Source organism: Castor canadensis, chromosome 10, assembly GCF_047511655.1.
Source record: "Castor canadensis chromosome 10, mCasCan1.hap1v2, whole genome shotgun sequence".
NCBI classification, from domain to species: Eukaryota; Metazoa; Chordata; class Mammalia; order Rodentia; family Castoridae; genus Castor; species Castor canadensis.
Window position 1 is genome coordinate 96,357,896 of NC_133395.1, and position 17,108 is coordinate 96,375,003.

General features: G+C 42.3%; 2 protein-coding genes across 2 annotated transcripts; both read right to left on the reverse strand.

Annotated features, from left to right (window-relative positions):
• Window positions 1-23: 23 nt before the first annotated feature.
• Window positions 24-8,512, reverse strand: LOC109680265 (ubiquitin carboxyl-terminal hydrolase 17-like protein 6). Its single transcript, XM_074042878.1, has 3 exons — window positions 8,335-8,512; window positions 1,948-3,327; window positions 24-79 (listed from the first exon to the last, which is right to left on the reverse strand). The coding sequence occupies exons 1-3, from the start codon at window positions 8,510-8,512 to the stop codon at window positions 24-26; spliced, it is 1,614 nt and encodes a 537-aa protein (XP_073898979.1).
• A 61-nt stretch (window positions 8,513-8,573) lies between these two features.
• LOC141411391 (ubiquitin carboxyl-terminal hydrolase 17-like protein 6) lies at window positions 8,574-17,062 on the reverse strand. The gene is made up of 3 exons (XM_074042880.1): window positions 16,885-17,062; window positions 10,498-11,877; window positions 8,574-8,629 (listed from the first exon to the last, which is right to left on the reverse strand). Exons 1-3 carry the CDS (start codon window positions 17,060-17,062, stop codon window positions 8,574-8,576), a joined length of 1,614 nt encoding a protein of 537 aa, XP_073898981.1.
• Between the last annotated feature and the right edge of the window lie 46 nt (window positions 17,063-17,108).

The following is a 17,108-nucleotide window of genomic DNA, read 5'->3' on the forward strand; positions in this document are numbered from 1 at the left end:
GGCATCCTGTGTTAATGAACTTGTCATCCACATGCAAACTCTTGTCTTTGATAGTCAGGATTGCCCTTTTTCTTCATTCCTCATGCACAAAAAACAGGGTGTAACACTTCCCATAAAGCAGGTCAGAAGAGAAACATGGAGATCAATACCCTTAACATTCTTGCTGGCCATGTATTTGCATGGGTTGTGAAAGGTTGTGGTGATAACGACCCCAGTTGGATGGAGCGCCCCTTCCCACCAACTCTGCGGTATCCCCACTATCTCTTCTAACCTCACCCTAGAGAAACTTCTGTTTCCTATCCCTGAATTTAGGGTAAATCTGTCCCGATCCCCTAAGATGCATGAGTCAAAGCTGTTCTCCCTTCCACTCATTATTCCCCCAAATCCATGCACATAAAGAGATTCAACGAAATAATTTTTATAAATATTGTAGGAAGATATATTAATTGTCAAGGAGGCGATTCCTACTAACGATTCCTATTAATTTCATACTGTGCACAATTTACACGGCACCCATATTAGCTACTCATCAGGATTCTCCCCAGGACACTGGAAGCAATTGAAGGACTTTTTTTACTTCTGCATCATATATAAATATGAAGCCCATGTACCATATATCGTCCCCTTAATCTCCTAGGATGCCTTCACACCTCCAACTAGCGAAGCAGCCCAAAACACCTGCTACCCAATTACTTTCCTCCTTGTATAAAATTAATATTCATGTTTATGTTCAAAGTGGTAACTCCCTGTATTCCCTCTGTGGGAGTGCCTTACTTTTGTCTGTTCATCCCTTTCCCTTATTATCCCTTCCCCCTGTACCTCCCACGACCCTCTTTTGAACAGCTGTCAGGACACATTCTACTTTCCTCCACCTTGCCATGTTATGGTACGCAACTTGGCTGATGGTCTTTCATTGTCTTTTCTGTTCCCTCCCTCCCTGAGTTCCATACACTTGTTCCACTGGTTCCAAAGTGCTCTACATCTCACTGAGTATATAGTCATAACTCTTTTTGTTCATTAGCTGCTCTTTGCACTCATCTTCTTCTTATGAGACAAAAGATGCCCATCAATGCAGAAACCAAGATTCATTGGCAAAAACACATTTCCTGTGTACATCACTGCATGGATAAGCCAGAGCATTTCCCTCACACCCGTCAGTGCCTGTGATCCTTCATACATATGATTGCAGTCCACACAGGATCACTGCAGGCAGCACTGCATCCTGTGTGTCCCTGGCAAATGCTGACCACAGGGCACTTCTCTCAGCTCACCTGCAACTGCTCAGTGGATATCCAGATGTTGCTGTCAGCATCTCATGTTGGCAAAGCAGAGTGGGTGTGCACATGGGTCTCAGTATTTAGGCAAGTACACAGGAAGGATTATCTTTTTGTAATCTTTATTTGGTGAGACAAAAAGAAAAGGAAGAACTTAAAACTGCAATACAAAAAATGAAAACATCCTACAAATTAGTAAGTTTTCTGAACCCAAATACCTTTTATGTAAATCTGCTGCACTCCTATCAGCTTCTTAAACTTTAATCGATTTATGTTGAGTGAACTCATCCAATGCAAGGCTCTCACTGACCATTATCTTTTGACAATTTTATAGCATTCAAAGACATATACTAAAAATGGGCCGTTTCTCAGGGCCTATTCTCTACAGAAAATTACACACCACAGGATATTGAAAAAGAAACCCGAGACATCAAAACAAAAGGTCTATTTTCTGAAACAATTGGTAATGTGTTTTCACATGATCTTTACATAAATGCTTCTCATTTACAGAGATCATGCTCACAAATCCCACTTGCCCTCTCTGGAGCACTCTGACCCTGTTCAGTTGTCTCTTCCCCTGAAGGAGAGCAGTTCATGAAGTGAAATCATGAGAATACAAGGAGAGACTTCTTGTGCTGCTTGTTCTTCCTCTTGTTAGCTCTGGGGCACACACCCACACAAGGAAGGTGGCCAGTGTCCTTGGAACACTGGGCAGACAGGTAAATTTCCTTTTCAGTGTGATTTTTTCTCATGCCCACCCTGTACTTTGATGGGTGAATCATGATTCCATTGGAAGGCAGGGTGCCTTCTATTTTCCGGATGTTGAATTCAGACTTTGGCCGGTTTTGTTGTTGGAGGATTTTCCACTGGTCTAAGGTGATTTCTTTTGTTGCTGAATCTTCCTTGTGCCCGCAGGGTTCTCCAACTTGCATGTTGGACGGTCTGTGAAGCTCTCTTTGTTGCGCTCCCATGTCCTGGTCTGCCACCTCCAGGAGACTTTGTTCCTCACAATGAGAGAAACCAATACTGTGTCCATTGAGCTCACTCTTCTGAACATAAAAGAGGACATAAGCTTGCCTATTCAGCACAGATGTAATGCCACAGGGAGTTACCTTGGCATCATCCATTTCATACCAGTGTCCGTTGCCAGCTTTTATGTAACACAAGTAGTGCCCGCTGTGGCAGCTCAACCCAGCATGGACCAGTACAGCATACAGGACATACACAAGTGGTTCTGTGTTCTGGTGAGACATATACGGTTGCATATCAATACACTCTGGGTATTGCACGACCCTGCCGATTTTAACACCCGTGAAATCACAGAACCTTTTCAACACAAGGATAAGAACCTTGGGGACCGTTTTCAAAGTCAGTGTCTTGGTAGCAGGCACTCTACTTAAACAAGTAGCACAATCATAGGCCTCTTCCCCATCCAGATTTTCAGGCTTTACTAAACATTTTAATGCTTCCTGGACACTCTGAGCTGCCTTGATATCCAGACTTATATCCAGATAGGGGTCAAAGGTATCAGAAATGCCATGGCACCGGAGGCACTTGATTTGAGACCTCCAGTATCCTCCAAAGAGCTGACAGACTAGGCTGGTGTTCTCAGCCTGAGGATCCAAATCCTTGTGCCCAGGCAGGCATGAATTCTGCATTGCACCCAAAACGAACATCAGAAACTCATGGGCATCTTCCTGCTTATATTTATGGAAACCAGTCACCAGGGCCCTCAAAGGCTGGATCACCTTCCCAGAGTGCTGGAGAGCTCTTATCATGTGAGCTTGCAAAATACAAATCATGCAGGTGTTCAGTGGACAACAGGTCTGGGAGTGCTCCTGGGACAGCATATAGTTGGCAAGAGGGGCTGTGTATGTCAGACACTGCAGTGTGGCATTCATGTAGCAGGTGTTCCCCAGGTTCTGCAGCCCAGCACCAACCACATAAGGTTGCTTCCAAGTCACACAGAATTTCTCCTTGGGAGCTTTGTCTGTTGCCAACACACTCTCATGCTTATTAACATCTGCATCTTCCCAAGAGGGCACCCCCTGGGCTAAAGGTCAAAAACACACAAAAGGACTTTTAGCAACAGGACAATTGAAAGTAGAGAATCTGTTTGGGAAACACATAAGACTCAGACTTACCTCTCCAGTGGTGTTGAGCAGCCTCCATTTCTGCAGGAGCAAGAATCCCCAATTTTTCTAGCTGGAACTTCCAGTAACTGAGGAGTCCTTTTTCCCTCTGAGGAAGTCTCCAATGACTGACCTTTGGAGCGCTTGGCCTTTTTCTATCCCCATTTGCCACGCCCCATCAGTTCACACAAGTTCCACCAATCACCTTCCAGAACTCAATGTCATCTGCTTTAAAGGGCTTGGTCTTTCCTTATCCCTGAGACTTCAAGGTTGTCCCTTCCCCAATTTCTATATCAACAAACACGATCAAGGGGAGACACAATGGTTTACGGACCTCACGCCCACATCACAATGAGAAAAACCAATCAGTTGCATTTCCTTCTACTGGAAAGAGTATGGGGCAAATTATGGAATTTACAAAGGAAGCCCATACAGTTGGCAAACCCAATGCCACACAGTAAACAAAAATAGTACAATAAAGAAAGGAAAAAATGCAAAGACGAAATAAACCATTAAATAAGCTGGTGGAACTGTGACATTGCCATACTCATATAGGTTTGTGTTAATTATGGGAAATCTAAGTCTGGGAATATTGTGAAGCAGCTGCAGAAAAATGAAAAGGTCTTGATATAAAGCCCCAATACCATCAAAGAGAAAATGTACAATACTTTTTGACTATTGAATACACAAAAGAAAAAGTCTTATTGAAACACAGAAAGAGTTATTTTTCAAAAAGCAGTCAAAATTTGAAGCAGATTTTAGTTGGGTTGTGTAAAGAGAGACAGAGGAAGCAAAGTACATTATATGCATGTATGCAGATATCATAATGAAACCACTCATATTGTACAATTAATGGGCACTAGTAAAAAATACTATGAATGATATGAGAAAGAAAGAAATTCTAAGGCTGGGCACATGGCCAAGCCTCTGCATATTCAGCTCAAGGCCTTGACTTCAAACCCCAAACCATCAAACACATATAGACAAGCTTTTATGAGTTTCTGAGATATTTCTGAACCCATTGTTAAGGGGTTCTTTTCACTTAGTTGTTTCTCTATCTCCGTATTTAATGAACATAAATTCTTCAAGATGGGAAGTACTTTTAAATTGGTCCAAGTAAACCTGTGAAGAAACTTGTCACACAAACTTTCCATCTCAGAGATTATGAGATTCTATCTGATAGGATTAGGATGATTGCATTAAAGACTTCAGAGAAACTTGTAATGGCATAGGTAGACTGTCTCTAAAAGAAATAACCCCCCACAAAATCACTGGAAAAAACACCCACAAAACAGTACATGTAGATTAGTTAGAACGTTTTCCTTTCTTCTTGGACATCTGGAGTTCCACCATAGCATTGAAAAGAAAGCAACTCTTATTTGCATTTCCTTCCAGGATACTGGAGAAAATTCACGTGGGCAAAGTCATCTCCCCAGGGACTTTGAAGAGGCCCAGCAGTGTCACATGATCACCATTACGCATCCCACCTAAGGGAAACATCGTCAATCTCCTAATCTTTCAGCTGCAAATGGTAATGTGGTGTTGTGGCAGTTCTATCATTTCAAGGCATGGGTGTCTACCTCCCTTCTCTACTCATATGGATTTAGTAAGACAAAACAAAAATAGAAAAAAAAAAGCACAAAATGAACAGTTCTGAATCTGAACAGGGAAAACACCAACGCAAAGAAATACCTGAATATTTGCTCTCTTTCGTGTTTTTGAGGCTACTGGACTGAGAACTTTTGCTTTCTTGGCAAGAGGACTACAAGATTCCCAACGGAAATATTCTAGACAGGAATCTTCAGCACGCATATGACGATTTCAATTTCCCCCCAAACCATTTTTTTACTTACTTATTGATTGATTTATTTGTTTGTTGGTTTATGTTTAAATTAGGATACATTCCTTGGACACAGGGTATTCATTTTGACAGTTCCATGCATGTTTTCATTTTGCCTCTTACATTACCCCAGGTTTTGTGTAGCTCAACTCCTTCCTAGTCAACTTGGGGCAATTGCAGCATGTTTCCTTCTTATCGTTCCTAATGCTTTTTAATTCCACGGACCACATTCTCTTGCCTGAATCCCCTCCTTTACCATACCTTGTCCCACACTTACACCCTACCACATGCATTATCTATTTTACAGTTATGTAGTTTATACTGAATTTCTAAGTTGAAGTATCCTGCTGGGTTGTAGTTAACTTTGGTCAGTTCCACAGCATTTATTTCTCTTCCTTTAGCCATAACCCAAGCCCTATCCTTCAAGACCTTTGATACATGTTTCAGAAATGTCACGAGTACAGTTGAAAAGACATTTGACAATAATGTGCAATCCAAACCATAACTTCTACAACTGAGCAAAGCAAAGCAAAAAGCAAAGTATGTAAGGCTTAGTGTGAATTCTATGTGGCCTGTGAAATGCTATCTTAGTTTCAATAAACCATTTAATTTCTTGATTTACACATTGTGATGGAACTCAGGACTTTTTCTACTTTACAAAATGACTCCATAACTGAGTTACTTATGATAACTGTCGCTTTTAATGCTGTTGTAGTGGGTTTCTTACCAAAGGTCTAACTCTGTCCCCCAAGGTTTTCTTGCTGTCTCTTGGTAGCCCACGAAGGTCTCTACTTCCAATCGATCTGCCTCAAACTCCAAAGAGGTGCGGTTTCAGCCGTGCCCCACCATGCCTAGGTCAGACAAAATAATATTCCACTTAGAACCTACACATACATATCCCCATACTCCTCCCACTCTACTCCAGTCTGAGCCATGTTTTTGAAAACAAACTGGAAAAAGTACTGAATATGAATTCATGTGGCTTCATTGTGTCTGCCAGCATGATTTCAACCTGACAAATTGTAGACACACAGTTTCACACAGGATGCAGATTCCTGGTTGCCTGTGGAAAGGTAAGTGAGAATGGTGACTCCCCAAAACTTTTATGTAGCTTCACCTGACTCCTGTGATTGCAGACATCACCCAATCCACTCATCTTCATCCATAAACCTCACGTAACATAATGTCTCACATCAAAACTTGTGTGACTTCTCTTTACCAACTCTAACCACTAGAAGAAACTTAAATCTATTTTCACTCTTACTAATATGTCTTTATTAAAAAAAAAACCCAAACGAATCAATAAACAACTAATGGTTAAAGGACGGTCAATGAAATACACAAAGCTGTGCAGAATGAGTTGCACCTTTTTCAGTGGTACTGGGGACACAACTCAGGGACTCATGGTCATGAGGATTTTATGCCATATACTTGAGACATATTTCCAGCCCTAGATTTCAACTGCAGAAAATTAACCTACGAGTTATGACCCATTCACTGTGCCCAACTGTTTAAAACGTGTATGTGTTTTTATGGGGGTATACATTTGATTGTGTTTCTCTGTATTACAATGTGTATATGGTTTTGTTTTGTGCCTGTCGGGCTGTATGCTCATGTCCTTAAGTGCACTTCCTTCCTAGCAGATCACGACCATGGCTATGGTACAGGTGGAAGGAGAGATAGGGCTGAGCTCTAAAAAGAGCAGCCACCAGCCTCTTCCCAAAGGAGACAGGTAACAGGAAACAGTGCACTCCTTCCTGTGTACTCATATGCGGGGTACATCACCCCTTCAAATAGCCAAATACATCAGCAGAGAAGCTGCCCAAAAATTTCGGTTCCGACTCTTTTACACTTTGGGAATTTTCTGGGAGAGTCTCGACGGCATCCATAGGAACTTGACACACTTGAGTGTCCTTGTTTCCTGCTGCTGGCTTGTAAATATGAAAGCCTCAGGGATTCAGGCTCGATGACATGGGGAACATGCATGTGAACTCACTACTGACTGGGGCTCTCTGTCCCCAGAAGCCCTCTCTGAAGTGCAGATGTAGTTAACAGATCCTGGCCTGGTGAAGCCCTCCTACACCCTGTCCTTCTGTTGTGCATTCTCTGGGGACTCCGTCAAAAGTGCTAGATGATCTGCCATCAGTGGTATCTTCCATAATTCAGGGTAGGAGCTGCACTTTATAGGACATGCCTATAGAGGGGGAACTTTGAATAAAACCCATCCCTGACGAGTTGATACTCCACGAGAGTTAGTCATCCACGCAACACATCTTCCCAGAGGTGAGCTCTGTGACTACAGTGGAAAAACGGGTGTTTAGGTGTGTGAGGGACACAGTGAGGGCACTTCATTGATGCAGGGAACACGGGCCTGGACTCTAAGAGGCTCACAAGACTCACAGAGTCCTGAATATCAGACAAGAAGCAATGGAAGGATGGAAAACCTACACACTTCCTGTTTGACTTAATAGATTCTCTCTCCTCTCCTACATCGCAGCTGCACCAGTGATGTCCCTTCTCTGTTCCCATGTTTGTCTTCCCTCATGTTCTCACTGTGGCAATAAATTAGAAGTGACTTTGCCTCTTTAACGTGTACTGGGTGTAGGCAGTAGATACGAGACAGTTACCATTTCCCATATGATCTTCTTTTTCTCCTTGACCCACAAAATATATACACTGTACTCAAAATCTTCTCTTTGGTGTTGTGTGCTGATTAATGTCCCTACAAATTCATAAAAGGCAGCCCTATGTTAAAAGGTAGACTAATTGGAGTGTTATTATCAAAGGGTAGGAAAGCTTGAATGACTTCATAAAACTTGGACTCATCCATCACATCCATCAGTGTATGTCTTCCTAGGGGAAGGAGATTCACACACTAGGGCATAGAGTGCTCACTTTCATATTCCTTCCTTCATTCCTTCCTTCTTTTATTCCTTGCTAAATATACCTCTCTTGTCTACTCTCTCGTCTCCTCTTTTTCTCTATTCATTTATCTCTGTTGCTCTCTTTCTCTCTCTCTTTCTCTCTCTGTCACTCTCTCTGTCTCTCTCTGTCTCTCTCTATCACCTTCCATGACAAACTCTCTCACTTTCAATCTCCGTGTTTCTTAGGACACAAATGATTTGGAACAGTGACATGCCATCTCGGAACGTGTTCGCTGTTATGTATTGTGAGGAATGATTTTTTCCAACCACCACCAAACACAGTTTAGGACTGAATACTGCCACCAGGTCCTCTTCACGCAGATATGTGAACACCTCACCCATGTGGGTAGCCTTACCTCACACTGTGGCTGAGCTCCTTTGGCATCCTGTGTTAATGAACTTGTCATCCACATGCAAACTCTTGTCTTTGATAGTCAGGTTTGCCCTTTTTCTTCATTCCTCATGCACAAAAAACAGGGTGTAACACTTCCCATAAAGCAGGTCAGAAGAGAAACATGGAGATCAATACCCTTAACATTCTTGCTGGCCATGTATTTGCATGGGTTGTGAAAGGTTGTGGTGATAACGACCCCAGTTGGATGGAGCGCCCCTTCCCACCAACTCTGCGGTATCCCCACTATCTCTTCTAACCTCACCCTAGAGAAACTTCTGTTTCCTATCCCTGAATTTAGGGTAAATCTGTCCCGATCCCCTAAGATGCATGAGTCAAAGCTGTTCTCCCTTCCACTCATTATTCCCCCAAATCCATGCACATAAAGAGATTCAACGAAATAATTTTTATAAATATTGTAGGAAGATATATTAATTGTCAAGGAGGCGATTCCTACTAACGATTCCTATTAATTTCATACTGTGCACAATTTACACGGCACCCATATTAGCTACTCATCAGGATTCTCCCCAGGACACTGGAAGCAATTGAAGGACTTTTTTTACTTCTGCATCATATATAAATATGAAGCCCATGTACCATATATCGTCCCCTTAATCTCCTAGGATGCCTTCACACCTCCAACTAGCGAAGCAGCCCAAAACACCTGCTACCCAATTACTTTCCTCCTTGTATAAAATTAATATTCATGTTTATGTTCAAAGTGGTAACTCCCTGTATTCCCTCTGTGGGAGTGCCTTACTTTTGTCTGTTCATCCCTTTCCCTTATTATCCCTTCCCCCTGTACCTCCCACGACCCTCTTTTGAACAGCTGTCAGGACACATTCTACTTTCCTCCACCTTGCCATGTTATGGTACGCAACTTGGCTGATGGTCTTTCATTGTCTTTTCTGTTCCCTCCCTCCCTGAGTTCCATACACTTGTTCCACTGGTTCCAAAGTGCTCTACATCTCACTGAGTATATAGTCATAACTCTTTTTGTTCATTAGCTGCTCTTTGCACTCATCTTCTTCTTATGAGACAAAAGATGCCCATCAATGCAGAAACCAAGATTCATTGGCAAAAACACATTTCCTGTGTACATCACTGCATGGATAAGCCAGAGCATTTCCCTCACACCCGTCAGTGCCTGTGATCCTTCATACATATGATTGCAGTCCACACAGGATCACTGCAGGCAGCACTGCATCCTGTGTGTCCCTGGCAAATGCTGACCACAGGGCACTTCTCTCAGCTCACCTGCAACTGCTCAGTGGATATCCAGATGTTGCTGTCAGCATCTCATGTTGGCAAAGCAGAGTGGGTGTGCACATGGGTCTCAGTATTTAGGCAAGTACACAGGAAGGATTATCTTTTTGTAATCTTTATTTGGTGAGACAAAAAGAAAAGGAAGAACTTAAAACTGCAATACAAAAAATGAAAACATCCTACAAATTAGTAAGTTTTCTGAACCCAAATACCTTTTATGTAAATCTGCTGCACTCCTATCAGCTTCTTAAACTTTAATCGATTTATGTTGAGTGAACTCATCCAATGCAAGGCTCTCACTGACCATTATCTTTTGACAATTTTATAGCATTCAAAGACATATACTAAAAATGGGCCGTTTCTCAGGGCCTATTCTCTACAGAAAATTACACACCACAGGATATTGAAAAAGAAACCCGAGACATCAAAACAAAAGGTCTATTTTCTGAAACAATTGGTAATGTGTTTTCACATGATCTTTACATAAATGCTTCTCATTTACAGAGATCATGCTCACAAATCCCACTTGCCCTCTCTGGAGCACTCTGACCCTGTTCAGTTGTCTCTTCCCCTGAAGGAGAGCAGTTCATGAAGTGAAATCATGAGAATACAAGGAGAGACTTCTTGTGCTGCTTGTTCTTCCTCTTGTTAGCTCTGGGGCACACACCCACACAAGGAAGGTGGCCAGTGTCCTTGGAACACTGGGCAGACAGGTAAATTTCCTTTTCAGTGTGATTTTTTCTCATGCCCACCCTGTACTTTGATGGGTGAATCATGATTCCATTGGAAGGCAGGGTGCCTTCTATTTTCCGGATGTTGAATTCAGACTTTGGCCGGTTTTGTTGTTGGAGGATTTTCCACTGGTCTAAGGTGATTTCTTTTGTTGCTGAATCTTCCTTGTGCCCGCAGGGTTCTCCAACTTGCATGTTGGACGGTCTGTGAAGCTCTCTTTGTTGCGCTCCCATGTCCTGGTCTGCCACCTCCAGGAGACTTTGTTCCTCACAATGAGAGAAACCAATACTGTGTCCATTGAGCTCACTCTTCTGAACATAAAAGAGGACATAAGCTTGCCTATTCAGCACAGATGTAATGCCACAGGGAGTTACCTTGGCATCATCCATTTCATACCAGTGTCCGTTGCCAGCTTTTATGTAACACAAGTAGTGCCCACTGTGGCAGCTCAACCCAGCATGGACCAGTACAGCATACAGGACATACACAAGTGGTTCTGTGTTCTGGTGAGACATATACGGTTGCATATCAATACACTCTGGGTATTGCACGACCCTGCCGATTTTAACACCCGTGAAATCACAGAACCTTTTCAACACAAGGATAAGAACCTTGGGGACCGTTTTCACAGTCAGTGTCTTGGTAGCAGGCACTCTACTTAAACAAGTAGCACAATCATAGGCCTCTTCCCCATCCAGATTTTCAGGCTTTACTAAACATTTTAATGCTTCCTGGACACTCTGAGCTGCCTTGATATCCAGACTTATATCCAGATAGGGGTCAAAGGTATCAGAAATGCCATGGCACCGGAGGCACTTGATTTGAGACCTCCAGTATCCTCCAAAGAGCTGACAGACTAGGCTGGTGTTCTCAGCCTGAGGATCCAAATCCTTGTGCCCAGGCAGGCATGAATTCTGCATTGCACCCAAAACGAACATCAGAAACTCATGGGCATCTTCCTGCTTATATTTATGGAAACCAGTCACCAGGGCCCTCAAAGGCTGGATCACCTTCCCAGAGTGCTGGAGAGCTCTTATCATGTGAGCTTGCAAAATACAAATCATGCAGGTGTTCAGTGGACAACAGGTCTGGGAGTGCTCCTGGGACAGCATATAGTTGGCAAGAGGGGCTGTGTATGTCAGACACTGCAGTGTGGCATTCATGTAGCAGGTGTTCCCCAGGTTCTGCAGCCCAGCACCAACCACATAAGGTTGCTTCCAAGTCACACAGAATTTCTCCTTGGGAGCTTTGTCTGTTGCCAACACACTCTCATGCTTATTAACATCTGCATCTTCCCAAGAGGGCACCCCCTGGGCTAAAGGTCAAAAACACACAAAAGGACTTTTAGCAACAGGACAATTGAAAGTAGAGAATCTGTTTGGGAAACACATAAGACTCAGACTTACCTCTCCAGTGGTGTTGAGCAGCCTCCATTTCTGCAGGAGCAAGAATCCCCAATTTTTCTAGCTGGAACTTCCAGTAACTGAGGAGTCCTTTTTCCCTCTGAGGAAGTCTCCAATGACTGACCTTTGGAGCGCTTGGCCTTTTTCTATCCCCATTTGCCACGCCCCATCAGTTCACACAAGTTCCACCAATCACCTTCCAGAACTCAATGTCATCTGCTTTAAAGGGCTTGGTCTTTCCTTATCCCTGAGACTTCAAGGTTGTCCCTTCCCCAATTTCTATATCAACAAACACGATCAAGGGGAGACACAATGGTTTACGGACCTCACGCCCACATCACAATGAGAAAAACCAATCAGTTGCATTTCCTTCTACTGGAAAGAGTATGGGGCAAATTATGGAATTTACAAAGGAAGCCCATACAGTTGGCAAACCCAATGCCACACAGTAAACAAAAATAGTACAATAAAGAAAGGAAAAAATGCAAAGACGAAATAAACCATTAAATAAGCTGGTGGAACTGTGACATTGCCATACTCATATAGGTTTGTGTTAATTATGGGAAATCTAAGTCTGGGAATATTGTGAAGCAGCTGCAGAAAAATGAAAAGGTCTTGATATAAAGCCCCAATACCATCAAAGAGAAAATGTACAATACTTTTTGACTATTGAATACACAAAAGAAAAAGTCTTATTGAAACACAGAAAGAGTTATTTTTCAAAAAGCAGTCAAAATTTGAAGCAGATTTTAGTTGGGTTGTGTAAAGAGAGACAGAGGAAGCAAAGTACATTATATGCATGTATGCAGATATCATAATGAAACCACTCATATTGTACAATTAATGGGCACTAGTAAAAAATACTATGAATGATATGAGAAAGAAAGAAATTCTAAGGCTGGGCACATGGCCAAGCCTCTGCATATTCAGCTCAAGGCCTTGACTTCAAACCCCAAACCATCAAACACATATAGACAAGCTTTTATGAGTTTCTGAGATATTTCTGAACCCATTGTTAAGGGGTTCTTTTCACTTAGTTGTTTCTCTATCTCCGTATTTAATGAACATAAATTCTTCAAGATGGGAAGTACTTTTAAATTGGTCCAAGTAAACCTGTGAAGAAACTTGTCACACAAACTTTCCATCTCAGAGATTATGAGATTCTATCTGATAGGATTAGGATGATTGCATTAAAGACTTCAGAGAAACTTGTAATGGCATAGGTAGACTGTCTCTAAAAGAAATAACCCCCCACAAAATCACTGGAAAAAACACCCACAAAACAGTACATGTAGATTAGTTAGAACGTTTTCCTTTCTTCTTGGACATCTGGAGTTCCACCATAGCATTGAAAAGAAAGCAACTCTTATTTGCATTTCCTTCCAGGATACTGGAGAAAATTCACGTGGGCAAAGTCATCTCCCCAGGGACTTTGAAGAGGCCCAGCAGTGTCACATGATCACCATTACGCATCCCACCTAAGGGAAACATCGTCAATCTCCTAATCTTTCAGCTGCAAATGGTAATGTGGTGTTGTGGCAGTTCTATCATTTCAAGGCATGGGTGTCTACCTCCCTTCTCTACTCATATGGATTTAGTAAGACAAAACAAAAATAGAAAAAAAAAAGCACAAAATGAACAGTTCTGAATCTGAACAGGGAAAACACCAACGCAAAGAAATACCTGAATATTTGCTCTCTTTCGTGTTTTTGAGGCTACTGGACTGAGAACTTTTGCTTTCTTGGCAAGAGGACTACAAGATTCCCAACGGAAATATTCTAGACAGGAATCTTCAGCACGCATATGACGATTTCAATTTCCCCCCAAACCATTTTTTTACTTACTTATTGATTGATTTATTTGTTTGTTGGTTTATGTTTAAATTAGGATACATTCCTTGGACACAGGGTATTCATTTTGACAGTTCCATGCATGTTTTCATTTTGCCTCTTACATTACCCCAGGTTTTGTGTAGCTCAACTCCTTCCTAGTCAACTTGGGGCAATTGCAGCATGTTTCCTTCTTATCGTTCCTAATGCTTTTTAATTCCACGGACCACATTCTCTTGCTTGAATCCCCTCCTTTACCATACCTTGTCCCACACTTACACCCTACCACATGCATTATCTATTTTACAGTTATGTAGTTTATACTGAATTTCTAAGTTGAAGTATCCTGCTGGGTTGTAGTTAACTTTGGTCAGTTCCACAGCATTTATTTCTCTTCCTTTAGCCATAACCCAAGCCCTATCCTTCAAGACCTTTGATACATGTTTCAGAAATGTCACGAGTACAGTTGAAAAGACATTTGACAATAATGTGCAATCCAAACCATAACTTCTACAACTGAGCAAAGCAAAGCAAAAAGCAAAGTATGTAAGGCTTAGTGTGAATTCTTTGTGGCCTGTGAAATGCTATCTTAGTTTCAATAAACCATTTAATTTCTTGATTTACACATTGTGATGGAACTCAGGACTTTGTCTACTTTACAAAATGACTCCATAACTGAGTTACTTATGATAACTGTCGCTTTTAATGCTGTTGTAGTGGGTTTCTTACCAAAGGTCTAACTCTGTCCCCCAAGGTTTTCTTGCTGTCTCTTGGTAGCCCACGAAGGTCTCTACTTCCAATCGATCTGCCTCAAACTCCAAAGAGGTGCGGTTTCAGCCGTGCCCCACCATGCCTAGGTCAGACAAAATAATATTCCACTTAGAACCTACACATACATATCCCCATACTCCTCCCACTCTACTCCAGTCTGAGCCATGTTTTTGAAAACAAACTGGAAAAAGTACTGAATATGAATTCATGTGGCTTCATTGTGTCTGCCAGCATGATTTCAACCTGACAAATTGTAGACACACAGTTTCACACAGGATGCAGATTCCTGGTTGCCTGTGGAAAGGTAAGTGAGAATGGTGACTCCCCAAAACTTTTATGTAGCTTCACCTGACTCCTGTGATTGCAGACATCACCCAATCCACTCATCTTCATCCATAAACCTCACGTAACATAATGTCTCACATCAAAACTTGTGTGACTTCTCTTTACCAACTCTAACCACTAGAAGAAACTTAAATCTATTTTCACTCTTACTAATATGTCTTTATTAAAAAAAAAACCCAAACGAATCAATAAACAACTAATGGTTAAAGGACGGTCAATGAAATACACAAAGCTGTGCAGAATGAGTTGCACCTTTTTCAGTGGTACTGGGGACACAACTCAGGGACTCATGGTCATGAGGATTTTATGCCATATACTTGAGACATATTTCCAGCCCTAGATTTCAACTGCAGAAAATTAACCTACGAGTTATGACCCATTCACTGTGCCCAACTGTTTAAAACGTGTATGTGTTTTTATGGGGGTATACATTTGATTGTGTTTCTCTGTATTACAATGTGTATATGGTTTTGTTTTGTGCCTGTCGGGCTGTATGCTCATGTCCTTAAGTGCACTTCCTTCCTAGCAGATCACGACCATGGCTATGGTACAGGTGGAAGGAGAGATAGGGCTGAGCTCTAAAAAGAGCAGCCACCAGCCTCTTCCCAAAGGAGACAGGTAACAGGAAACAGTGCACTCCTTCCTGTGTACTCATATGCGGGGTACATCACCCCTTCAAATAGCCAAATACATCAGCAGAGAAGCTGCCCAAAAATTTCAGTTCCGACTCTTTTACACTTTGGGAATTTTCTGGGAGAGTCTCGACGGCATCCATAGGAACTTGACACACTTGAGTGTCCTTGTTTCCTGCTGCTGGCTTGTAAATATGAAAGCCTCAGGGATTCAGGCTCGATGACATGGGGAACATGCATGTGAACTCACTACTGACTGGGGCTCTCTGTCCCCAGAAGCCCTCTCTGAAGTGCAGATGTAGTTATCAGATCCTGGCCTGGTGAAGCCCTCCTACACCCTGTCCTTCTGTTATGCATTCTCTGGGGACTCCATCAAAAGTGCTAGATGATCTGCCATCAGTTGTATCTTCCATAATTCAGGGTAGGAGCTGCACTTTATAGGACATGCCTATCGAGGGGGAACTTTGAATACAACAAATCCCTGACGAGATGATACTCCACGAGAGTTAGTCATCCACGCAACACATCTTCCCACAGCTGAGCTCTGTGACTACAGTGGAAAAACGGGTGTTTAGGTGTGTGAGGGACACAGTGAGGGCACTTCATTGATGCAGGGAACACGGGCCTGGACTCTAAGAGGCTCACAAGACTCACAGAGTCCTGAATATCAGACAAGAAGCAATGGAAGGATGGAAAACCTACACACTTCCTGTTTGACTTAATAGATTCTCTCTCCTCTCCTACATCGCAGCTGCACCAGTGATGTCCCTTCTCTGTTCCCATGTTTGTCTTCCCTCATGTTCTCACTGTGGCAATAAATTAGAAGTGATTTTGCCTCTTTAACGTGTACTGGGTGTAGGCAGTAGATACGAGACAGTTACCATTTCCCATATGATCTTCTTTTTCTCCTTGACCCACAAAATATATATACTGTACTCAAAATCTTCTCTTTGGTGTTGTGTGCTGATTAATGTCCCTACAAATTCATAAAAGGCAGCCCTATGTTAAAAGGTAGACTAATTGGAGTGTTAATATCAAAGGGTAGGAAAGCTTGAATGACTTCATAAAACTTGGACTCATCCATCACATCCATCAGTGTATGTCTTCCTAGGGGAAGGAGATTCACACACTAGGGCATAGAGTGCTCACTTTCATATTCATTCCTTCATTCCTTCCTTCTTTTATTCCTCTCTAAATATACCTCTCTTGTCTACTCTCTCGTCTCCTCTTTTTCTCTTCTCATTCATCTCTCTTGCTCTCTTTCTCTCTCTCTTTCTCTCTCTTTCTCTCTCTGTCACTCTCTCTGTCTCTCTCTATCACCTTCCATGACAAACTCTCTCACTTTCAATCTCCGTGTTTCTTAGGACACAAATGATTTGGAACAGTGACATGCCATCTCGGAACGTGTTCGCTGTTATGTATTGTGAGGAATGATTTTTTCCAACCACCACCAAACACAGTTTAGGACTGAATACTGCCACCAGGTCCTCTTCACGCAGATATGTGAACACCTCACCCATGTGGGTAGCCTTACCTCACACTGTGGCTGAGCTCCTTTGGCATCCT

What these genes read in the sequence shown, in the direction of transcription:
- LOC141411391 (XM_074042880.1), bottom strand. Translation starts at nt 17,062, where the DNA reads ATGGGTGAGGTGTTCACATATCTGCGTGAAGAGGACCTGGTGGCAGTA. An exon ending in AAGAAACACGGAGATTGAAA is followed by an intron (nt 11,878 to 16,884) that starts GTGAGAGAGTTT and finishes TTTGACCTTTAG; the next exon opens with CCCAGGGGGTGCCCTCTTGG. An exon ending in TGGCCACCTTCCTTGTGTGG is followed by an intron (nt 8,630 to 10,497) that starts GTGTGTGCCCCA and finishes TTTGTGCATGAG; the next exon opens with GAATGAAGAAAAAGGGCAAA.
- LOC109680265 (XM_074042878.1), bottom strand. Translation starts at nt 8,512, where the DNA reads ATGGGTGAGGTGTTCACATATCTGCGTGAAGAGGACCTGGTGGCAGTA. An exon ending in AAGAAACACGGAGATTGAAA is followed by an intron (nt 3,328 to 8,334) that starts GTGAGAGAGTTT and finishes TTTGACCTTTAG; the next exon opens with CCCAGGGGGTGCCCTCTTGG. An exon ending in TGGCCACCTTCCTTGTGTGG is followed by an intron (nt 80 to 1,947) that starts GTGTGTGCCCCA and finishes TTTGTGCATGAG; the next exon opens with GAATGAAGAAAAAGGGCAAT.